Source organism: Mobula birostris, chromosome 8 (genome assembly GCF_030028105.1).
Source record: "Mobula birostris isolate sMobBir1 chromosome 8, sMobBir1.hap1, whole genome shotgun sequence".
NCBI classification, from domain to species: domain Eukaryota; kingdom Metazoa; phylum Chordata; class Chondrichthyes; order Myliobatiformes; family Myliobatidae; genus Mobula; species Mobula birostris.
The window spans coordinates 9790489-9815684 of NC_092377.1; the positions used below are offsets into that span (position 1 = coordinate 9790489).

The following is a 25196-nucleotide window of genomic DNA, read 5'->3' on the forward strand; positions in this document are numbered from 1 at the left end:
TTTGTTTCTTTTTCTTTTCGTGTTGGGGGGGTGACTGATGTCTTTCTTTCAATTGCTTCTATAGCTTTCTCTGTTTCATGGCTTTCTGGGGAAGACAAAACTCAGAGTTCTATTCTGCATACATACTTCGATATATTGTTTCATTTCTTAATGCATGCATTACTAAATGACAATAAAACAGGACTGCATATCTTCATAATCTAATCTGAATAAAATGAACCTTTGATCCTTTGTGCCTTTGATATTGTTTTAACTTGTTCTACCTCAATGTAATGATCTGAACTGTGTGAACACTTAGCAAGTCAAGTTTTTCAGCGTAGATATCTTATTTAGAGATACAGCACTGTCATAGACCTATCTGTCCAACAAGTCTGCGATGCCCAGTTACACCCGTGTGTCCAATTTCCTTCTCTGTATGTAGGAAGTTTGTACATTCTCCCCGTGACCGTGTGGGTTTCCTCTGGGTGCTCCGCTTTCCTCCCACATTCTGAAGACATACGGCTCAGGAGTTTGAGTGGTCTTACGCTGCTGGCATTTAGGCTAACGATGAAGGTCCTCCATCTTTAGTGGTGTTCAGAACTTCCTTCATCACGACAGGAACTTCATCTCGGCTATCACTACCGTCAATCATGTAAGCCCAGGGTGGAGACTCAGGAATACCATCACACTCAGATGTTGGATGATTCTTCACTGCTCTTTCCATAACGATTTTGTTTTCCTAGTCAGGTTTGTTAGCCCTGAGCTGCAACCCTAAACCTGGAGGACAGGTGGGCCACTCTTAGTCTGTCCTCTACCTTTTGACCCTGCCAAGAGCCAAAGCGTAAAGCCCTGACTCCAGCCAACAGAGCTCTCTGGGTCATTGAAGTGTTCAAGCCTCCTCTTGGAGGGGGTTCACTGGTCGCACAGGTATAATTGGGCGGTGGATAGAGTGGATGGAGGGTGCCTGGATCGTGACATCAGGGTGGTACTGAAAGCTAATAAAACAGAGGCCCTTAAACTCCTAGATCGGCACCTGAATGTGTAGTGAAAGATATGGGCATCATGTAGGTAGGAGGCATCGTTTTAGCTAGGTGTGTAATACACGAGATTCTGCAGATGCTGGAAATCCAGAGCAACGCACACAAAACGCTGGAGGAACTCAGCAACTCAGGCAGCATCTATGGCGATGGATAAACAGCTGATGCTTCTGGCCAAGACCTTCATCAGGACTGGAAAGGAAGGGGGAAGACACCAGGAAAAGTTTGGGGAGATGGGAGCAGTTCACGCTGGCATGTGACTAGATGAATCATAGAAAAGTACAGTGTAGAAACAGAACTTTCGGCCCATCTAACTCATGCCAAACCACTTAAACTGCCACCTCCCACTGACCTACACCAGGAACATAGCCCTCCATACCCCTACCCTCCATGCCCTATCCAAACGTCTCTTAAATGTTGAAATTGAGCTTGTGTGCACCACTTGTGCTGGCAGCTTGTTCCACACTCTCATAAGCCTCAGTGAAGAAAGTGGGTGGGTGGGAATGAAGTAAAAATAAAGTTTAATTAGCTTGACACAATACTATTGGCTGCAGTGCCTGTTCATGTCCTGTCCTGTTCTATATGCTATGGTCCTGTGTTGTAGCAGAAAGCTTACTGAAGGGTGAAGTCCAGTTGCACATTTTGAGTGGAAACTGATATTTCGTAAGTTCAGTTACACTGGAGCAGGCAGCTCAATGGTGAAGACACACAGGCTGTCATCTCCTTACCAATCACAGTGACGTAAGCCCTCTCGCTGCCTTCCACGACATTCGGGGGAAAGGTGAACTGCACGTCCTTGGTCCAGAGCTGATCATCATCTTCCGGCACAATGAGGAGGGCCTTGGAGAATGACTGCTGTATCCCTTCAGCCTGGAGACAGAGAGAAGCAAGCACGGTGTTACACATCCTCAGACACATCACAGTATGGGGATCTCCAATAGGCTCAAAGAGTCATTATGAACTACAGCACAGAAACAGGCTCTTCAGTCCATCTAGTTCATGTTGAACTGTTATTCTGCCTACCCCCAACAATACACACCTGGACCATAGACCTCCAAAATGGTGTATTGAGGTGTAGAATTGTTACTTTTCTTGTAGTTTAACTTTCCTGATCTTGTTTGTAACTTTATATAATCAACTACGCTCATTGGCTACTTTATAAGATACACCTGCTTGTTAATGCAAGTATCTAATCAGCCAATCATGTGGCAGCAACTCAATGCATAAAAGCATGCCGGCATGGTCAAAAGGTTCAGTTGTTATTCAGACCAAACAGCAGAACGGGGACAAAAGGTGGTCTAAGTGACTTTGACCGTGGAATGATTGTTGATGACATGGAGGGTGGTTTGAGTATCTCAGAAACTGCTCATCTCCTGGGATTTTCATGTGCAACAGTCTCTTCAGTTTTACAGAGAATGGTGCGATAAACAGAAAAGAAACATCCGGTGAGCAGTAGATATGTGGGCGAAATTGCCTTGTTAATGAGAGAGGACAAGAATGTTCAAGCTAACAGGAAGGCAACAGTAGCTCAAATAACAATAGTGATGTGCAGAAGGGCAGCTCTGAACTCACAACACATTGAACTTTAAAGTAGATGGGCTACAGCAGCAGAAGACCACAAACATACGGGAAGTATCTAATAAAGTGGCCACTCATTGCATATACATGAAATTGTTTGGTGAATTTTTGCAGCAATTACATTTGCTTCTGTGTTTTTTCCAGAAACATCCTAGTTTTCAGTAGCAAGTGTCACACCATTTGAATCTGGCTTTTATAGGTTAATTGTTATCACTGAATTATTTGATAATCTCTAGTCTGAGTATGAGACGATCATGGCTGGTTTTTCCTTTGTCTTTTTTTTGTTCATGTAACACTTAATAAAATTGCTAGCAATAAGTTTTATGCCTCATCCTTGACTTCCAAAGAACCTGTGGAAGTCAAAAGCATCAGTATACAACAGTACCCCTCCTATCCATGTACTTCTCTTAAATGTTGTAATCAAACCGACATCCACCACATCTGCTGGCAGTTCATTCAACACTCTCACCACCCTCTGAGTGAAGAAGTTCCCCTTCATGTTTCCCTTTAAATATTTCACCTTTCAACCTTAACCCATGACTTCTAGTCTCACCCAACCTCAGTGGAAAAAGCCTGCTTGCATTTACCCTATCTATACCCCTCATAATTTTGTATACCTCTATCAAGTCCTCTGTCATTCCCCCATGCTCCAGAGAATAAAGTCTTAACCTATTCAACCTTACCCAATAACTCAGGTCCTCAAGTCCAGGCAATATCCTTGAAAGTTTTCTCTGTACCTGTTCAACTTTACTGATACCTTCCATACAGGTAGGTGATCAGAACTACGTTAAAGGTCCATGAAATAATGATGGCCTTTGGTTTCGAGGCAAGTCATAGAGCAAATCAAGGTTCAAGATTGTTTAATGTCATTTCCAATACACGAGTGTAAAGGAGAATGAAATAATTGTTATTCCAGCTCTGATGCCGCACAAAAAACACAATAAAAAACAGATTAATAATTAAAAACACAAATCATATAAATATACTGTAGCTTACATACACAGACAGACTGTACCTCCATAAAGTGACACTAGGCACAGGAGTGTATACATAAATTGACTCTGACAGGAAATGATTAAGCAGTGGTGGTTAGGGCTGTGGAGAGGTGGGTTAATGGGTGGAGGTGTATACCAGCCTTATTGCCTGGGGAAAGTAACTGTTTTTTTGAGTCTGGATGCTATGTAGCCTCCTCCCTGATGGGAGTGGGATAAACAGTCCGTGGGCAGGCTGGGATCTTTCATGATGTTACAGGCCCTCTTCTGGCACCTTGAAGGTGGGTAGACTGGTGCCAGGACGCGTTGGGCAGTTCTGACTACCCGCTGCAGTACAGTGACGCAGCTTGTGAGGATGCTCTCTAGAAGGATGTGAGTATGGATGTGCAGACTCCAGCTCTCTTCAGCCTCCTCAGAGAGCTTTCCTGATTATGTAAATTGGGATGAATATGAAATTCTCAGAAACGTTAAGTCCTGTAAGAGGTCATTTGCTTCACGTAGGACATTGAATACAGAACTCTCCGTCAGAGGAACAATCCCTTCAGCCCCCGTGATGCCAATCTATCTAATCCCAAACACAAGACATTTTACGGATGCCGGAAATCCAGAGCAACACGTACAAAAAGCCAGTTTGTCCTCCTTTACCTCCCCTCACCTTCTTATTCTGCCTTCCAGTCCTGATGAAGGGTCTCAGCCTGTTAGTTCCTCTCCAGAAATGATACTGCTTGACCTGTTGAGTTCCTCTAGCATTTTGAGCAGAGTCCTAACATCTGCTTGCATACGGCCGACTATATATCTTTCGATTTTCTGCCTGTTCACGTGCCTGGTGAGATGTCTCTGAAACATTATCATTGTCTGTCCTTTCACCATCTCCCATAGGAGCAAATTCGATGCTCTCTCTATTCTCCTTGTGTGAAAAAAAGTGCCTCATAAACTTGCTTTAAAATTCACCCTCACCACCCCCTGCCCCCAGCAACCTTAAAGCTATCGAGCATTTGACATTTCCACTCAGGAGATTGCAGATGGGTCCCTACTTAAATGGAGTCATGAGATTTCAAGATAGAACATGGAACAGGACAGCTCAGTACAGACTCCGTGGCAACAATATTGTGCTGACCAAGATCATTCTAACCCTTCCCTCCCGCATAACTCTCCATTTTTCTTTCATCCACAAGTCTCTTAAGCGTCCCTAATGAGTCTCCCTCTACCACCAGCCCGGAGGCACTTCCCAGGCACCTAACACTCTGGGTAAAATCCCGACCTCTGACAAAGCCACACTTTCCTCCAATCTCATTAAAATTATGCCCCCTTCCATCAGCCCTTTTCGCCCTGGGAAAAAGTCTCTGGCTGTCCACTCAATCTATGCTTCTTATCATATTGTACACCTCTATTAAGTCACCTCTCATCCTCCCTTCACTCCAAAGAGCTCAATCAACCTTTCCTCATAAGGCATGTTCTCTAATCCAGGCAGCCTCCTGATAAATCTCCTCTGCACTCTCTCTAAAGCTTCCACATCCTTCCTATAATGAGGTGACCAGAACTGAACACAATATTCCGAGTCACAAGAGCTTCTGCAGATGCAGGAAACCCGAAGCAATACGTACAAAATGTTTGACGTACTCAGCAGGTCAGGCAGCATCTCCAGAAATGAATGAACAGTCGACGTATCAGGCCGAGACCCTTCACCAGGATGACATTCCAAGCGACGTCTAATCAGGGTTTTCTAGAGCTGCAACATTATTTCACGGTTCTTCAACTCAATCCCTTGACTAATAATGTCCAACACACCCCAACGTAGATTGGCAGGATGTTAGAAGTAAATTTTTTACACAGAGAGCAGTGTGGTACACCCTGCCAGGGGTGGTGGTAGAAGCAGATAGATAAGAGATATTTAAGAAACTCTTATATAGGCACTTGGATGAAAGAAAAAAATGAGGTTTACGTGGAAGGGATGGGCTAGATTTATCTTGGAGTAGCTTAAAGATCGGCACAACATTGTGGGTCAAAGGGCCTGTATTGTGCTGTACTGTTCTGCTCTCTGAGTTCTTCCGCACTGTAATCCTGTATCTCTAAATTTTTTCACCTTCCCCCCTCCCCGTTGCTGTTCTACATCCCTTTTTCTCCTCAGTCATGTTCCCCTCAGAGGCTTCACACATAATTTAACAGGCCCTGCTTTGGAGCAGTTACAATAGCTATCTTCTGCCTCGTACCTTTCCCACATATCCACTGATTTGACTGAGAGGATTATCCCTAATTGCTCAGCTTGCTTGAGGCTTTTTATAAGTTTAGATCCAGCCCGATACTCGTGGTCCAAGTTAAACAATCCCCTTATGCCTGCATTGCAGGGAGAGCTCCCAGAATTTTAGAGATCTGGGCCATGCATCATCTGTAACACATTTGTAACATCTGAACCAATTCAACCCTCTCACTGCTGCACCTTTAGGTAAACCCCAGCGGGTCCAGCTGTGTTGCTAGGATTCCAAATATTGGATGTTTCATCATGTTCAGCTGGCTTCAGTGAGGCTGTTACATCTCGTTAACTGTGGCCCAGTGGGTAACACTCCTCTTTCTGAATCCTACGGTCAGTGGTTCAAATCCCCCTCAAAGACTTGGACGCAAAATCATCACAGGCCCTGGGGGCTGCCATTCCATTGAGATGTGAACTACAAGGAGATATAAGAGAAGGCTGGACAAACTCGGAGGTTGGAGTGTTGGAGGCGGAAGGGACGCCAGATTTTGGACAAACTTGAGTTGTTCTCTTGGAGCATCAGAGCCTGAGGGGAGGCCTGATCAAGATTATGAAAATTATGAGAGGCATAGAATGGGTGGACATCAGAATTTTTTCCACAGGCAAGAATTGTCAAACATCAGGGGATATGCTTTTAAGTGTTACCCACCGGACTTCCAGTAAGATGGCGATGCATTCACATGCAGCAGCCTCTTGGGGACCAACCAAAGGTGCTTTTTTCTTTGTTAACTGTGTTTATTATGATCGCAAGACAATTCTACTCCAAGAACTCAGCAGTGAGCAACTGGTTGATCAGACTAGCTGGACTGGTGTCAGCGGCGCAGCCAGCCGGGATGGCAGTAAAGGAGACGATCAACATGTCAGAGAAGTCGGTCTGGATGTCAGAGGAGCGGTTTGGGTTTTGTTGAACTGACCTGGCTGCAGACTATGTTTCTTTCTGCTAGTCAGAACAATAGAACCATAGAACACTACAGCACAGAAAACAGGCCATTCGGCCCTTCTAGTCTGTGCCGAAACATTATTCCGCTAGTCCCATTGACCTGCATCCAGTCCATAACCCTCCGGACCTCTCCCATCCATGTACTATCCAATTTATTCTTAAAATTTAAGAGTGAGCCCACATTTACCACATCAGATGGCAGCTCGTTCCACACTCCCACCACTCTCTGAGTGAAGAAGTTCCCCCTAATATTCCCCCTAAACCTTTCCCCTTTCACCCTAAAGTCATGTCCTCTTGTATTTATCTCTCCTAATCTAAGTGGAAAGAGCCTATTCACATTTACTCTGTCCATACCCCTCATAATTTTGTAAACCTCTATCAAATCTCCCCTCATTCTTCTACGCTCCAAGGAATAAAGTCCTAACCTGTTCAATCTTTCCCTATAACTCAACTCCTGAAGACCCGGCAACATCCTAGTAAATCTTCTCTGCACTCTTTCAATCTTATTGATATCTTTCCTATAGTTAGGTGATCAGAACTGTACACAATACTCCAAATTTGGCCTCACCAATGTCTTATACAACCTCCCCATAACATCCCAACTCCAATACTCAATACTTTGATTTATGAATGCCAGGATGCCAAAAGCCTTCTTTACAACCCTGTCTACCTGTGACACCACTTTCAGGGAATTATGTATCTGAACTCCCAGATCTCTTTGTTCCTCCACACTCCTCAGTGCCCTACCATTTACTGTGTATGTCCTACCTTGATTTGTCCTTCCAAAATGCAACACCTCACACTTGTCTGCATTAAATTCCATTTGCCATTTTCTGGCCCATTTTTACAGTTGGTCCAGATCCTTCTGCAAGCTTTGAAAGCCTTCCTCGCTGTCCACAATGCCTCCAATCTTAGCGTCATCAGCAAACTTGCTGATCCAATTTACCACATTATTACCTAGATCATTGATATAGACAACAAACAACGATGGTCCCAGCACAGATCCTTGAGGCACACCACTAGTCACAGGCCTCCAGTCTGATAAGCAATCATCCACTACCACTCTCTGTCTTCTCCCACACAGCCAATTTCGAAACTAGTTTACAACCTCTCCATGGATACCTAGTGTCTGAACCTTCTGAACTAACTTCCCATGTGGGACCTTGTCAAAGGCCTTACTAAAGTCCATGTAGACAACAACGACAGCCTTTTCTTCATCTACTTTCTTGGTAACCTCCTCAAAAAACTCTACAAGATTTGTTAAACACAATCTACCACGCACAAAGCCATGCTGACTATCCTTAATCAGCCCTTGGCTGTCCAAATACTTGTATATCCAATCTCTCAGCATGCCTTCCAATAATTTACCTACTACTGATGTCAGTTCTCCCCGGCCTGTAATTACCTGGTTTACTCTTGGAGCCTTTTTTAAACAACAGAACAACATGAGCTACCCTCTAATCCTCTGGCACCGCACTCGTGGCTAAGGACATTCAAAATATTTCTGCCAGGGCCCCTGCAATTTCTACACTAGCCTCTCTCAAGGTCCGAGGAAATATCATGTCAGGCCCGGGGGATTTATCTACCTTTATTGGCTGTAAGGCAGCAAGCACCTCCTCCTCTTTAATCTCTATATGTTCCATGACACTACTGCTTGTTTCCCTTCCTTCCATATATGCTATGTCAGTTTCCTGAGTAAATACTGATGCAAAAAAATTGTTTAAGATCTCCCCACCTCATGAGGCTCCGCACATAGACAACCACTTTGATCTTCTAGGGCACAAATTTTGTCCCTTACTATCCTTTTACTCTTAATATAGTTGTAGAAACCCTTCCGGTTTACCTTCACGTTATCTGCCAAAGCAACCTCATGTCTTCTTTTTGCCTTCCTGATTTCCTTCCTTAGTATTTTCTTACATTTTCTATACTCTTCAAGTATCTCATTTGTTCCTTGTTGCCTATGCCTACTATACACCTCTCTCTTTTTCTTAACCAGATCGCCAATATCCCTTGAACCAAGGTTCCCTATGCCTGTTAACTTTGCCTTTAATCCTGGCAAGAACATGCAAACTCTGCACTCTCAAAATTTCACCTTTGAATGCCTTCCACATACTGAACATATCCTTGCCAGAAAACAAATTATCCCAATCCACTCTTGCTAGATTCTTTCTCCTCAAAATTGGCCCTTCTCCAATTTAGAACCTTAACTCGAGGACCAGACCTATCCTTATCCATAATTAACTTGAAACTAATGATATTATGGTCACTGGACCCAAAGAGCATTGGAATTGGTGTAGGAAGGCAGCATGCAGTGTAACCGAAGACGATTGTCTCGGGCACTTCTCTTGCAATCGCAAGACTCTGTTGGACAGTGATAGTGTAAGTTGCTGCAGGCCTGTTACCCTTGTCTGCTGGTGGGATGGGTGACGTGGGAGCTGTGTAGCCTTGGCTGTAGCGAGGATTAGGCCTCGAGCCGCAGGCCTGCCTGCTGCTGCAGACCAGGTAAGGAAATGCCAGTGGCCGTACAGCATGGCCTCCATACTCAGCAAGGGCTGGCCTTTCCTACCAGTGCTACCCTCCCATGTTCAAATGGTGGAATAATAGGCTAGATTGTGTGCATCTGCCCACTGCCAGGAGACTGTATCATCAATAATGGGACATGTCACTGAGGGTCTTAGAATATATATACTTCTTAATGCTTTTTTTCATGTAAGTATGCTTTCTTTCTCACTATTTTTAATGTGCTACTTTATTTGCTTTGCACCTTGGCCCCAGAGGAACACTGTTTCATTGGCTGTATCTATTGTGGTTGTATGATAATTAAACTTGATTTGATATGATTTGAAGATCAGAGGAGGAAGTTGAGCACAGAACATCGAATCGTACAAAACAATACAGGCTCTTCAGCTACAATTTTCTTCCATCGTTTTAACCCACTCTAAGATCAATTTAAACTCTCCCTCCTACATAACACTCCATTTTGCTATCATCCATGAGTCTATCTAAGAAATTCTTAAATGCCCCTAATGTATCTGCCTCTACCACCACCCCTGGCAATCACCACTCCTTGCAATCACCACTCACTGTATAAAAAACTTAACTCTGACATCCACCCCCTTAAACGTTCCTCCAATCAGCTAAAGATTATGCCCCATTGTAAAAGCACTTCTGACCCGGTAAAAAGTCTCTGTCTCTCCATTTAGTCTCTGCCTCTTATCATCTTGTACACCTCTATCAAGTCTCCTCTCATCCTCCTTCACTCTAAAGTGAAAAGCCTTAGCTCAATCCATCTCTAAAGCTTCCTATAATGAGGTGGCCAGAACACAGTTCAATTGATTGGAGTATTGTGCAGATGTAGGAGAAACGTTTTCGTGCAAGACCAGCGAAGAGCTTTAAAAACCCAGAGGGGTACTGTCTAGCAGAGCGGTCATCGTGGGACAGTCATTGTTTGGAGTGGTCGGAGTCAGAGCAATAAGGCTTTGGCTCAACAGGGCTTTGGCGAGAACAGGCAGAGGCAAGGTGAGTAGGTAGGTTCATTCCTTATTTCTTATTTTCCTTTTTTATCTAACTCTTGAGAGAATAGGGAGTATGTCTGCAGAGTCAATGTTCTGTTCTGGGTGTCTACTGTGGGATTTCTGGGAGACTACCAACCTCCCCAATGGTCACATCTGCACTATCAAGATCTCACTCCCTAGAGATCATGTTAGGAAACTGGAGCTGCAGCTCTATGACCTTCACCTTACTAGGGAAAGTGAGGGAGTGAGACAGGAGCTACAGGTAAGCAGATACCCCAAGGCTATAGGAGACAGATAAATGGGTGACTGCCAGGAGAGGAAGGGAGAATGTCAGATAGTGGAGAGCACCCTTGTGGCAGTCCCCCTCAACAATAAGTACTCCATTTTGAGTATTGTTGGGGGGGACCTACCTGGAGGAAGCAACAGAGACCGTGCCTCTGGCACTGAGTCTGGCCCTGTAGCTCAGAAGGGTAGGGAACTGAAGAGCATGGCAGCAGTAATAGGGGACTCTACAGACAGAGGGACAGATAGGAGATTCTGTGGATGCAAAAAAGATACACAGATGGTAGTTAGACTCCCAGATGTCGGGGTCCATGATGTTTCTGAACGTGTCCACAATATCCTGAAAAGGGAGGGTGAACAGCCAGAAGTCGTGGTCATATTGGTACCACACCAATGACATAGGAAAAAAAAGGGAGGAGGTCCTAAAATAAGAATACAAGAAGTAAGGAAGAAAGCTGAGAAGCACGACATCAAGGGTAATAATCTCAAGATTGCTGCCTGTGCCATGCAACGTTGAGGATAGGAATAGAATGAGGTGGCAAATAAATGCATGGCTGAAGAATTGGAGAAGAGGGCAGGGATTCAGATCTCTGGATAACTGGGACCTCTTCTGGGGCAGATGGGACCTGTACAAAAGGGATGGATTGAATCCGAGCGGGACCAATATTCTTGCGGGTAGGTTTATTAGAGCTGTTGGGAGTGGTTTAAAGTAAAATGACAGGGGGATGGGAACCAGTATGATAGAGCTGAGGATGAGCCAGCAGGTTTAAAAGTAAATGATGGGTGTAATATGAATGAAAAGAAAGACAAGCCAATGATTGGGTACAAATATAGGCAGAGCAAAGAGTTAAGTCATACCACAGAGGCAAAATTCAAAAGGGTAAAGAACGCAGGACTGAAGATGTTGTATTTAAACGTGCATAGCATTCAGAATAAGGTGGACAAACTCATGGCGCGATTAGGGATTGGTCTGTATGACGTTGTGGGTATCACTGAGTCGTGGCTGAAAAAAGGCCATGGTTGGGAGTTTTAACATCAAAGGATATACTTTGTATCGAAAAGACAGGCAGGAAGGCATAGACGGTGGCGTGACTCTGATGGTAAGGGATGGAATTACATCTTTAGAAAGAGGCGACAAAGGGTCAAAGAATATTGATTTTTTTTGGGGTGGAGTTAAGAAACTGCAAGGGTGAAAAGAAACATTATGGGAATCATATATAGGCCTCCAAATAGTAGCTTTTAGATAGACATGTGAATATGAAGAGAATGGAGTGATATGGATGATGCGCAGGAGAGAGCCATTTGGTATAAATTGGCATTAAGATCAATATTCATGTACATCTAAACATACATTGTACACAGGCATTGTTTGCATTAACAACCAACACACCCAAGGGTGTCACAAATGCAAAAAACTCTGCAGATGCTGGAAATCCGAGCAACTCACACAAAATGCTGGGGGAACTCAGCAGGTCAGGCAGCGTCTATGGATTGAACAAGCAGTTAATGTTTCAGGCCGAGCCCCTTCATCGGGATGGCTGAGATCCTCCAACGTTTTGTGTGTGTCACCCATGGATGTGCTGGGGATAAACCACAAGCGTCATCACACGTTCCAGCGCCAATATAACCTGCCCACAATACTTAACAGAACACAGAACACTACACCACAGAGTACAGCAAGCAACAAAACAGGTCCTGTTCCTCCCTCTCACCCACACTCATACATGGTCCTTTAAACCACAAGACACTCCGTCATCAAGATCAACAGTTGATATTTTGGATACTGGATCCGGGCTCAGAACTAAATCGAAATCTTACCTTCACTAGAATGTGCTTGGTGACAGCATCAAATGCAACCGCAGTCTTGGCCTTTACTGTGATAGGAACCTTTCCGAGAACCTTTGGAGTGACGGGGAAGTAGAACACGTGGGCTTCCTGTGTCCTCACGGACCCATTCTGGCTGTTCAGCGCAGTGTCCTCACTTGGCCCCGTGGTAAACTCAAAGAAGTCACCCAGCTCCACGGTCACCTGAACCTATTCAGAGAAGACCAAAGCTATCTTTATTGAATGATCAGCTTTCCACCTCCTGATTTATTTAACTTTTCAATAGGGTAAACTCAAGTTCGCAAATTGGCCCAAGTGGGATTTGAACCCACGTCCTGACTGAGTATTCAGTCAGGGCCTTTCAGTCAGTGTGGCTATAATCTGCTCACTTGGCTGCAGGAAGACCAAAGCCCAATGTCTGTGAGCAGAGATGTGCACTAACCCATGACAGGCATAGTGAATCACACCATCTGATTTGGGTCCAGCCAAGCAGAGTTCACTGCTAAGAAGGCCCACAAGCGCTTTTATTTCTTGAGAAAACTAAAGAAATTTGGTCTGGATAATTAATTAATTAAATGAATAAAATAAAATAAAATAAAATAAAATAAAATAAAGTAAAATAAAGTAAAATAAAATAAAATAATCCTGACCCAGATCTGGGCCGTACCCTCCAAACATCCGGACCTGCCTCTCGGTTTTTTTGCACTACTTTACTTCCCATTTTCCTATTTTCTATTTATGATTTATAATTTAAATTTTTAATATTTACTAATTTTAACTATTTTTAATATTTTTAATATTTAATATTTGTAATCCAGCGAGTGTGAAGCGCAGAATCAAATATCGCTGTGATGATTGTACGTTCTAGTACCAATTGTTTGGCGACAATAAAGTATAAAGTACATAGTATCTTTTATCCGGGGAAAAAAACTTGCCCATTATGCCACTGGCATTCAGGGCAGCAGTGAAGTTCCTTCACCTCTGGTGGTGCCTGGGGCTTCCTTTACCCTCCCAGTAGCTTCTCCTCAGTTCTCACGACTATCAGTCATACAAGATCCAGGTGGAGACTCAGAAATACCATTGCATTCAGATAAAGAGAGAACCTTCATTGTTCTTTCTGTAGCAATTTTGTTTTACCAGTCAGGGTTGTTAGCCCTGAGCTGAACCATGAAACTGGACCATGATTAGTCTGTCCTCTACCCTTTAATTTGTTTGGCATGGGTGACCTTACCAAGAGCCAAAGTATAAAGCCCTGACTCCAGCCAACAGAGCTCTCCGGGGCATTGAAGTACACACTGCTCCAAACCCTATGACAACGCTGTGGTTCTCTTGGAGGATCCAGAGAAGGGGAACTTCAAAAAGGAGGGCATAGTTTTAGGGGAGAGGTGAAAGGTTTAAAAGGGCCCCGAGGGGCAACTGCTTCACACAGCCAGAGCTACATAACATGGATTGAGCCACCTGCAGAGGTGCACGAGGCAGAATAACATCAGCATTTAAAAGATATTTGGATAAGTACAGAGATGGGATGGACTTAGCGGGGTAAGGGCCAATGAGCGCAAGCGGGATTCCCTTGGTGGGCACCTGGGTCAACATAGATGAGTTGGGCTGAAGGGCCTGTTTCTGTGCTATGTTTTTGTGTAGGAAGTCCAGCCACTGATCCTTTCACTAACCACACCACTGTTTCGAGTTTTTTCCAGTATTAGGCTCTGACTGTTCACCACAGGTCTGTGTTTCCTTCTCCCAGAGGCCCCTGCGCTCTTGACCTTAGCTAACTCAGTTCAAAATACAAAGTATATATAATCATTTGCAATGTTAGGTGGCGGGGTGGGAATACGTCTCTACCAAAGGAGGTGTAAGGTGCTCCTGCCCTCCATTAGCCTGCAGGTCACCCTTGGGCAAGGTGTAGCACCTGCTTAGCCCACCTCGCCCCTACCCCACGCCCAACCAGGGTCACGTGAAGCCATGGGAGCTAGTGGTGGATGGTTGTATGAGCAGCTGATGCTGAGTTAGGTAATCAATGTCAGGGATTGCATAAAAAGAGTTATATTTCAATCAGGACCGTGATCAAGATTTGAAAGGCAGAGCCTCGTGGCAGTTTCTTGGGGTTTAGGAGTGACCAATCAATGAGAGGGATTTAACAGAAAGGGAGAGTATAACTAACTCAATGGCAGGCCCAGCGGCCATTCATTTGAGTGTGCCAGTGTGTAGATTGACTTTAGCTCATCAACCTTAAGCCTGATTTATACTTCTGCGTTAACTTGACGCCGTAACCTACACAGGTGGCCAACGCGCGTTGCGAGCACTTATACTTGTGCGTTGGTGTGTCTGCGTCGCTCTGCAATTCGCACAAGTCAGGCATGCGCACACTTCTGCCCGTGCAAGGCTTCATGGTCATGGTAGTCTTTCTCGGGGTAAACAAGAAGCGAATGTCTTTTTTTGTAAAAGCGAAATGTGTCCTCCATAATTTCGGAGGTCTGTAAAGCTTTATGGAGAGCATTGCAGCCAGAGTTCCTTCCCTGCCCTTCAGTCGCCCAATGGGAAGCTACTGCAGAGCAGGAGGAAATGCGATGCTACCAAGCGGACCAATCACAGCTGTTGCAGTCTGCGTTGCCGCGACGCGAGGTTACATTTTGGGAGAGGTGCACGTCACAGCAACGCAGGCTCTGGCGTAGGGATCCACGTCGGCTTTGCGTAGAGTTTGTGGTGATGCAGTACTTACGGCGTCGCGTTGACGCAGAAGTATAAATCAGGCTTTAGGCGAGATCAGGCTTGGGCGAGGTAAAGTATCTGATAAGTTTCTCTCTTTCTGTTCTGATATGTCCATTCCTGTTGGTTAGGGCATGGCAGTGTAGTGAGAATGGCTCCAGGAGCAGTGTTTTGTACTGCGTTTGGGATGTGGGGATTTTGGGAAACCTCCAATCTCCCGGATAAACACAACTGCCCCAGGTGCACTGAGCGGCAGCCATTGAGAGAACTTATCAGGGAACTGGAGCTGCAGCTCAAAGACCTTCAACTCATATGGGAGAGAATGAGAAGGTGATAGACAGGAGCTACAGGGAGGTAGTCCCTCCTGCATTGCAGGAGACAGGTAACTGAGTGACTGTCAGGAGAAAGAGGAGAAATGCACAGCCAGTGCAGAGTACACCTGTGTCTGTTCCCCTCAATAATAATTATACAACTTTAGAGACTATTGAGGGGGATGACCTACTGGGGAGAGCCACAGTAACCGGGTCTCTAGCACTGATTCTGGTGTTGTCGCTCAGAAGAGCAGAGAGGTGAAGAGGATGGCAGTGCTAATAGGAGATTCTTTAGTCAGACGAACAGAGATGTGGGTGTGATAGAGACACCCGGATTGCATGTTGCCTTTCTGGTGCCAAGATCAGGGATGCCTCGGATCGTGTCCATGGCAGCGTAAAGGGTGAAGGTGAGAGCCAGAAGTCTTGGTGTGTATTGGCACCAACGACATTGGATGACAAGGTGAGGAGGTCCAAAGAGAGATTTTAGGAAGCTAGCTAGAAAACTGAAAAACAGGGCCTCCAGTGTAGTAATCTCTGGATTGCTGCCGGTACCACATGCCAGGAGGGTAAAAATGAGAGGATTTAGCAAGTGAAGGTGTGGCTGAGGAAGTGGTGCAGGGGACAGGGGATCAGATTGATGGATCATTGGGATCTCTTCTGAGGAAGGTATGATCTGTTACACCTGAACCCGAGGGGGGTCCAATATCCCTCAGGGCTGGTTGGCTTGAGTAGTTTGGGAGGGTTTAGACTAATTTGGCAAGGGTATGGGAATTGGAGTGATAGTGCAGAGGATGCGGCAGTTGGTTTATAAACAGAGACAATGTGTAGTGAGACACCAAGCAAGCAGAGGCTGATGATAGGGGAAAATTACAGTCAACAGGATGAGTTGCAATGTAAAAAGTGGATACAATCAAAAAGGGTGAACACAGGACTGAAGGTGTTGTGTTTGAATACGCATAGTATACAGAATAAGGTAGATGAACTTGTAACACTGTTACATATGCCATGTTTGAAGTTGTGGGCATCACTGAATCATAGCTGAAATATGATTATAGCTGGAAGCTTAATGTCCAAGGAAACGCATTGTATCAAAAGGATAGGCAGGAAGGCAGAGGTGGGTGGCATTGCGCTGTTGCTAAAAAAGTGAAATCAAATCCTTAGAAAGTGGTGACATGGGGTCAGAAGGCGTTGAATCGTTGTGGATAAAACTAAGGAACTGCAAGGGTTAAAAAAAAACCCTGATGGGAGTTGTATACAGGCCCCCAAACAGTAGTAAGGATGTGGTCTACAAATTACAATGAGAGATAGAAAATGTATGCCAAACGGGCATTGTTACAATGGGGGACTTCAATATGCAGGTAGATTGGGAAGGTCAGGTTGGTGCTAGATTACAGGAGGGGGAATTTCTAGAATTTCAGGATGGCATCTTAGAGCAGCTCATAGTTGGGATATAGGGGATCAGGTATTCTGGATTGGGTGTTGTGCAATGAACCAGAATTGATTGGAGAGTTTAAGATTAAAGAACCCTTAGCAGAAAGTGATTATGCTGCAATCAAAGTCACCTTGAAGTTTGAGAAGGAGATGCATGAACTCAGTCTTTTCTCCTTGGAGTGGCGGAGGATGAGAGGTGACCTGATAGAGGTGTACAAGGTAATGAGAGGCATTGATTGTGTGGGTAGTCAGAGGCTTTTTCCCAGGGCTGAAATGGCTAGCACAAGAGGGCATAGTTTTAAAGTGCTTGGAAGTAGGTACAGAGGAGATGTCAGAGGTAAGTCTTTTACATAGAGAGTGGTGAGTGCGTGGAATGGGCTGCCAGCGGCGGTGGTGGAGGCAGATACGATAGACTCCTGGATAGGTACATGGAGCTTAGAAATATAGAGGGCTATGGGTAAGCCTAGGTGGTTCTAGGGTAAGAATATGTTCAGCACAGCTTTGTGGGCCGAAGGGCCTGTATTATGCTGTAGGTTTTCTATGTTTCAGTATTACACTAGAATAAAGGGAATTACAGAAGCATCAGAGAGGAGTTAGCCAGAATTGTTTGGAAAAGTACACTGGCAGGGATGATGGCAAAGCAGCACTGGCTGGAATTTCTGGAAGCAATTCAGAAGGCACACGATATATACATCCCAAAGAGGAAGAAGTACTGTATTCTAAAGAAAAGATGACACAGCCATAGCTAACAAAAGAAGTCAAAGCCAAAAAGAGGACATATAATGAAGCAAAAATTATTGGGAAAATTAAAAGATTGGGAAGCTTTTAAAAGCCAAAAGAAGCAAACCAAAAAAGTTATAAAACATAGAATAGTACAGCACATTACAGGCTGTAATAATAATAACAATAATAATAATAATCTTAACATTACATTATTAAGAAAGTAAAGATGGAATATGAAAGTAAGCAACCCAATAATATTAAAGAATATACCAAAAGTTTATTCAGATACATAAAGTGTAAAAGAGAGGCAAGAATGGATATCAGACTACTGGAACACTATGCTGGAGAGGTAGTAATCGTGGATAAGGAAAATGGCAGATGAACTGAATAAGCATTTTGCATCATTCTTCACTGTGGAAGACACTAGCAGTATGGTGGAAATTCCAGGTGTCAGGGGTCATGAAGTGGGTGAAGTTACGATTACTAGGGAAAAGGTTCTTGGGAATTAGAAAGGTTTGAAGGTAGATAACTCACCTGGACCAGATGGTGTACACTCCGGGGTTTTAAAAGAGGTGGCTGAAAAGATTATGGAGGCATCAATAATGATCGTTCAAGAATCCCTAGATTCTGGAATGGGTCCAGAAGACTGGAAAATAGCAAATGTCATTCCACTCTTCAAGAAGGGAAAGAAGCAGAAGAAAGGAAACTATAAGCCATCTAGTCTGACCTCAGTAGTTGGAAAGATGTTGGAGGCACATGATAAAATAGGCCATAGTCAGCATGGTTTCCTTAAGAGAAAATCTTGCCTGACAAATACGATGGAATTCTTTGAAGAAATAACAAGCAAGATAGACAAAGGAGATTCAGTAGATGTTATGTACTTGAAGACCTTTGACGAGGTGCCACACATGAGGCAGTTTAACTAGTTAAGAGCCCATGGTATTACAGGAAAGATTCTAGCTTGGATAAAGCAGTCGCTGATTGGCAGGAGGCAAAGAGTGGGAATGAAAGGACCCATTTCTGGCTGGATGCTGGTGACTAGTGGTATTCCACAGGGGTCTACATTGGGATGGACTCTTTTTACACTGTGTGTCAATGATTCAGTTGATAGAATTGGTGGCTTTGTTGTAAAGTTTGCAGATGATCAGAATAAGAATCAAAATCAGGTTTATTATCACCGGCATGTGACGTGAAATTTGTTAACTTAGCAGCGGCAGTTCAATGCAATACATAATCTAGCAATCTAGCAGAGAAAAAAATAATAATAATAAGTAAAATTAAAAAAATAAATAAACAAGTAAATCAATTACAAATATTGAATAGATTAAAAAGTGCAAAAACAGAAATACTGTATACTTTTAAAAAATGAGGCAGTGTCCAAAGACTCAATGTCCATTTAGGAATCGGATGGCAGAGGGGAGAAGCTGTTCCTGAATTGCTGAGTGTGGGCCTTCAGGCTTCTGTATCTCCTACCTGATGGTAACAATGAAAAAAGGGCATGCCCTGTGTCCTTAATAATGGACGCTGCCTTTCTGAGACTCCGCTCCCTAAAGATGTCCTGGGTACTTTGTAGGCTAGTGCCCAAGATAGGGCTGACTAGATTTACAACTTTCTGCAGCTTCTTTCGGTCCTGTGCAGTAGCCCCTCCATACCAGACAGTGATGCAGCCTGTCAGAATGCTCTCCACAGTACAACTATAGACGTTTTTGAGTGTATTTGTTGACATACCAAATCTCTTCAAACTCCTAATAAAGTATAACTGCGTCTTGCCTTCTTTATAACTGCATCAATATGTTGGGACCAGGTTAGATCCTCAGAGATCTTGACACCCTGGAACTTGAAGCTGCTCACTCTCTCCACTTCTGATCCCTCTATGAGGATTGGTATGTGTTCCTTCGTCTTAACCCCTCCTGAAGACACAATCAGCTCTTTCGTCTTACTGACGTTGAGTGCCAGGTTGTTGCAGCAGCACCACTCCACTAGTTGGCATATCTCACTCCGGTACGCCTTCTTGTCATCACCTGAGATTCTATCAATATCATCATCAGCAAATTTATAGATGGTGTTTGAGCTGTGCCTAGTGTGACGGGGTCCTGAATTACCCCTATGAACTGTGCTTTTGAAAAGAGAGAGAGAGAGCTATTTAACACTGACATCTTGTTTTTTAGAAAGAGAGAGAGACAAAGACTGCTCACAGCATGTTTATACTTCCTACAAGGACGCTGCCTGCTTGGAAATTCTTACAGACAGGGAAGGGAGGAGCTGTTTGAGACACAGCTGGTATTCAGCACAGGGAGATAAACAGAAGGTCAGATGATAGACCTGGAGACACATGGTTTTGGACACTGAATGAGCTTTGTTATGCCCACAGAAAAGGTGGGTTTTGGAGGATCGATCGGGCAGATCGATCAGTGGCTCTTGCAGTGTGAAAAGGGAGTGACCGGTGGGGAGTTGCTTGTGTGACCAACCCTCGTCTGGGTTGATAATTCCACCACAGAAGAACGGTCCCCTTTGTTGTGGTCACAGTCGTGACTTCTAAAGGATTTCGGAGGACAGCAGGAAGATCGATGGTGTCAGCTCACCTGAAGACTCAAATCTCTCCCTCTCTCTCTCTCTCCATCACTACTCAACTCAATATCACAAACTGAAATGAACTTTACTCATCATCGTAAGACCATTTATTTACCTCTAGACTTGAAGAAGCTTGATTATCATATATTTCCACACTTTTATATATATATATATATATATATATATATATATATATATAATCATTGCTAACCTGTTTTATATATCTGATTTTATATTACTGTATTACATAGTTATTAATAAATAATATTATTTAATAGCAATACTGGACTCCAAAATATTTTCCATTTCTGCTGGTTCTTTAACCCGTCACAGGGTATGTGACACTAGCCACACAGTCATGTGTATAGAGAGAGTAGGGCCGTGGGCTAAGCACATACCCCTGAGGTGCGCTAGTGTTGATCGTCAGCGAGGAGGAGATGTTATCACCAATCAGCACAGATTGTGGTCTTCTGGTTAAGAAGTCGAGGATCCAATTGTAGAGGGATGTACAGAGGCCCAGGTTCTGCAACTTCTCGATCAGGATTGTGGGAATGATGGTATTAAATACTGAGCTATAGTCAATGAACAACATCCTGACGTAGTTGTTTGTGTTGTCCAGGTTGTCTAATGCCATGTGGAGAGCCATTGAGATTGCATCTGCCATTGACCTATTGTGGCGATAGGCAAATTGCAATGGGTTCAGGTCCTTGCTGAGGCAGGAGTTCATTCTAATCATGACCAACCTCTCAAAGCATTTCATCACTGTCGATGTGAGTGCTACCCAGCGATAGTCATTAAGGCAGCCCGCATTATTCTTCTTAGGCACTGGTATAATTGCTGCCTTTTTGAAGCAAGTGGGAAGTTCCACCCATAGCAGTGAGAGGTTGAAAATGTCCTTGAATACTCCCGCCAGTTAGTTGGCACAGGTTTTCAGAGCCTTACCAGGTACTTCTTTGGGATCTTCTGCCTTACAAGAGTTCACTCTCTTTAAAGACAGCCTAACATCGGCCTCTGAGACAGAGATCACAGGATGATCAGGTGCAGCAGAGATCTTCACAGTTGTAGTTGTGTTCTCCCTTTCAAAGTGAAGAAGATACGAAGATGGGTGGAGGGGTAGGTAGTTTTCAGGAAGTAGAGAGGGTACAAAAGGACTTAGTCAGATTAGGAGAATGGGCAAAAGAAATAGGAGATGGAATATTGTGTCGGTAAGTGTATGGTCATGCACTTTGGTAGAAGAAAGACAAACGTAGACGATTTCCTAAATGGAGAGAAAACACAAAACTCTGAGGCTTGAAGGGACTGGCCACTCTAGCCATGCATACATTCTTGAGAGTCTAGTTCGCCGAATTCTTCAGGATGCAACAAAAACTTCAGATCTTTCAGATGGTTCAAAAGCACAACTCCTGAAGGAAAATTATAAGCTGGAGATTTCAGTCACCGTGGTCCAGTGAAAATACATTTAGTAGATCGTTAGTAGATGCCCGCAAAATGCAGTATATCACAGGCATCATCTTGCAATGCCTACCGAATATGGGCTTCACATTTAAGGTCGACTTTTACTGGGTTGTGCAGCCCAGCGCAGTCACCAAAGAGTCACTTTGCAGGTCAGTCAGCATAATGACGTGCTTGTGAATAAGGAACCTGGTGATTACATGGTCGCCAGTACTGAGATTTACATTTTATTCCCAGCTGTTGTGGTGAGATTTCAACTAATGCCCTGAGATCATTTGGCCAGAAAGCTACATTATTAGTCTGGGAACATAACCACAGTGATAACACATCAGTGGATAAGAGAAACATTAGAAGGGGATAACAGTACCCCCATGAGAAACCCATGAGGTCCACCCAGAAGAATGCACACAGATTTCCAGTGTATCAAGTCCAGTAGGGATTGCTCAGATCCTTTGCCATGAGTGTGTGATACAGCACAGGAAGAGGCCCTTTGGCCCATCGAGTCTGCTGACCATTGGCCATCCATTTAAACCAACCTTACCCTACAAATACATCTGTTTCCCAAACAAATAGTTTGGGAGGGAGAAGATGGCGACACGATGCAGCGCGCGCGGCCGTTCCAAATGAATATCGTTTGTGTTAACTAGGGGGCCGTGCACAAACTGGATTTGATGGAGACAGCCGTGAGAAGCACGGAGAAACACCTGGAGTAACTTCTGAAATGCCTGCTTCGCTGCCGTTGCTACTGTGCGATCGAGAACCTCCGGAGGGGAAGGCCCCAAATCCTCGGCTTTGCCTAGTGCTTGTTGCTGGGGCCGGGGTCGAAGCGCTCGGCAAAGGTGGTGCTTGATGTCGGAGAGCTGGTCGGAGGCTCGGAGTTTTCAGACGGACTCGGAGTCGGGCTGTGGTCGGATGCTTCCAGGATGCTGCATCGGCAAGTTTGCAGCACTGGAGGTTCACCGTCTGCATGAGATGATGGGACTTTTGAGAGACTTTGAGACTTTTACCGTGCCATGGTCTGTTCTTTATCAAATTACAGTATTGTTTTGCACTGTTGTAACTTTATGTCATAATTATGTGGGTTTTGTCAGTTTTTAAGTCGGTTAGTCATGTTTTTCTGTGATATCATTCTGGAAAAACGTATCATTTCTTAATGCATGCATTACTAAATGACAATAAAAGAGGACTGCGTGTCCTCATAATCTGTAATCTTAAAAAAGTATCAGGAAACTGCGATGGCCTGGTGGTTAAGGCAGTGGATTTGAAATCCAGTGGGGGTTCCCTGCACAGATTTGAACCCTAATCACAGCGAGTCACACTGAACAGTTGTGCTGAAAAACATCAGCTTTTATTGAATATTGAAAGGCTATTGCATATAGAGTGGATGTGGAAAGATTGTTTCTATAATGGAGGAGTCTAGGACCAACCACAGGATAGAAGAGTGTCCCTTCAGTACAGAGATGAGGAGAATTTCCTTCCCAGAGGGTGGTGAATCTGCGGAATTCATTGTTACAGACAGCTGTGAAGACCTAGTCACTGGGTATATTTAAAGTGGAGGTTGATACATTCTTGATTAGCCAGGGTGTCAAAGGTTACGTAGTGAAAGCAGGAGAATGGGATTGAGAGGAATAAATAATCAGCCATGAGGGAATATTGGAGCTGACTCAATGGGCTGAAAGGCCTAATTCTGCTTCTATGTCTTAATAGTTTTATGGTCTTATCTCCTAATTATGACCATACTACAGGCTTATTTCAAAGCTTGCACATTAGACTCCATAAATCCTCATTAATCCAGCATAGTGAGGTAATCTTGACAATCACATGCTGGAGTTCCTGTTGATATTCCATTGACATTTCAGACAGAACTGTTTGGGGTTTTGGTCAACAATTGTGTTTCCCAGAAGACCTCCCTTGTATGAAGTTCAAAGTACGCATATGTCAGCATATACTACCTTGAGATTCATTTTCTTGCAGGCATTTACAGTAGGACAAAGAAACACAATAGAATCAATGAAAATCCACACAGCAAGACTGTCAAACAATCAACATACAAAAGAAGACAAACTGCAAATTCACAAATGACCCAAAATATAAATAAATAACTAAATAAATAAGACCACAAGACATAGGAGCAGAATTGGGCCACTCAGCCCATCGAGTCTGCTCTGCCATTCTATCTTGGCTGATTTATTATCCCTCTCAACCCCATTCTTAGATTCACTCTGAAGAAGTGTTTTGAGATGTTGGTGGTGAAACATATCAACTCCTGCCTGAGATTGACTTGGATCTGCTCCAATTTGCCTACCGTCACATGTCCACAGCAGATACCATTTCACTGGGTTTTCACTCAACTTTGGAATGTCAGGACAGTGAAGGTGCCTACGTCAGGATGCTCCTCACTGACGTCAGGCCAGCATTCAAAACCATCATTCCCTCAAAACCAATCAGTAAGCTCTAAGACCTTGGTTTCGATATCTTCTTGTGCAACTGGATCCTCGATTTCCTCCATTGTAGAACCCAGTCAGTACGGATTGGCGAAAACATCTCCTCCACAATCGAGATCAGCACAGCTGCACCACAAAGCTGTGTGCTCAGCCCCTGCTCTACTCACTTTATACTAATGACTGTAAGCTGCAAGCACAGCTCCAATGCCATATTTGAGTTTGCTGACGACACCACAATCATAGGCCAAATCAAAAGTGACAATGATTCAGCATAGAGAAGAGAGATCGAAAATTTCACTGAGCGATGCCATAACAACAACCTCTTACTCAATGTCAGCAAGACCAAGAAGCTAGTTATTGACTTCAGGTCCATGAGCTGGACGATAGATGTTCAGTGACTTTACATTCTTTGTTGTTATTATTTCAGAGGACCTGTCTTGAGTCCAGCACGTTTGTGCAATCAAGAAGAAAACGCGGCAGTGCCTGTACTTTCTTAGGAGTTTGTGGATTTCAGCATGACATCTAAAACTTTGACAAACTTCTATCGATGTGTATATTGACTGGCTGCATCACAGCCTGGAATGGAAACACCAATGCCATTGAATGGACTACAAAAAGTAGTGGATACAGCCCAGTGCATCATGGGTAAAGCCCTCTGCATCATTGAGCACATCTACACAAAGTGTTGTTCCAGGAAAGCAGCATCCGTCATCAGGGATACCAACCACCCAGAACATACTCTCTTCTCTCTGCTGCCACCAGGAAGAAGGTACAGGAGCTTCAGGACTTACACTACCAGTTTCAGGAACAGTTATTACCCCTCATGGATTGTCACCTCGTCGCAGTGGAGGGGCTTGTGTGGTCCTGAGATCCCGAGAGCGATGCCGTCTGGAGCTATGCGCCTGGTAGGGTCACCCACGGCGGTAAGGTCGAGGGTGAGGTCCCTGACAAAGAACAATCCAACCAAGACCTCAACGCTGGAACAGGCGGTTGAAGTTACTTCGAACTCAACGGCTGTGAAGGCGGATGAAGGCTGCAACAAATCCATCAGCTCCAGTCGTCGTGGTTTCCATGCCATTGGAATCAGTTGGTTGATTTGTGAAGTATCGTGTGCTTCTTGGAGTGCAACATCAAGTACACGTTAAACAAATACATGCACAGGC

The 25196-nt window shown here is 44.1% G+C and overlaps 1 protein-coding gene across 1 annotated transcript in view; it reads right to left on the reverse strand.

Annotated features, from left to right (window-relative positions):
* Window positions 1–25196, reverse strand: part of cd109 (CD109 molecule) — a 255125-nt gene that overhangs the window by 85944 nt on the left and 143985 nt on the right. Inside the window, exons 21-22 of the mRNA XM_072267001.1 lie at window positions 12390–12605; window positions 1745–1886 (exon numbers count right to left, since the gene is read on the reverse strand). Coding sequence (XP_072123102.1) covers window positions 1745–1886; window positions 12390–12605 — 358 coding nt within the window. The remainder of the gene's footprint in view (window positions 1–1744; window positions 1887–12389; window positions 12606–25196) is intronic.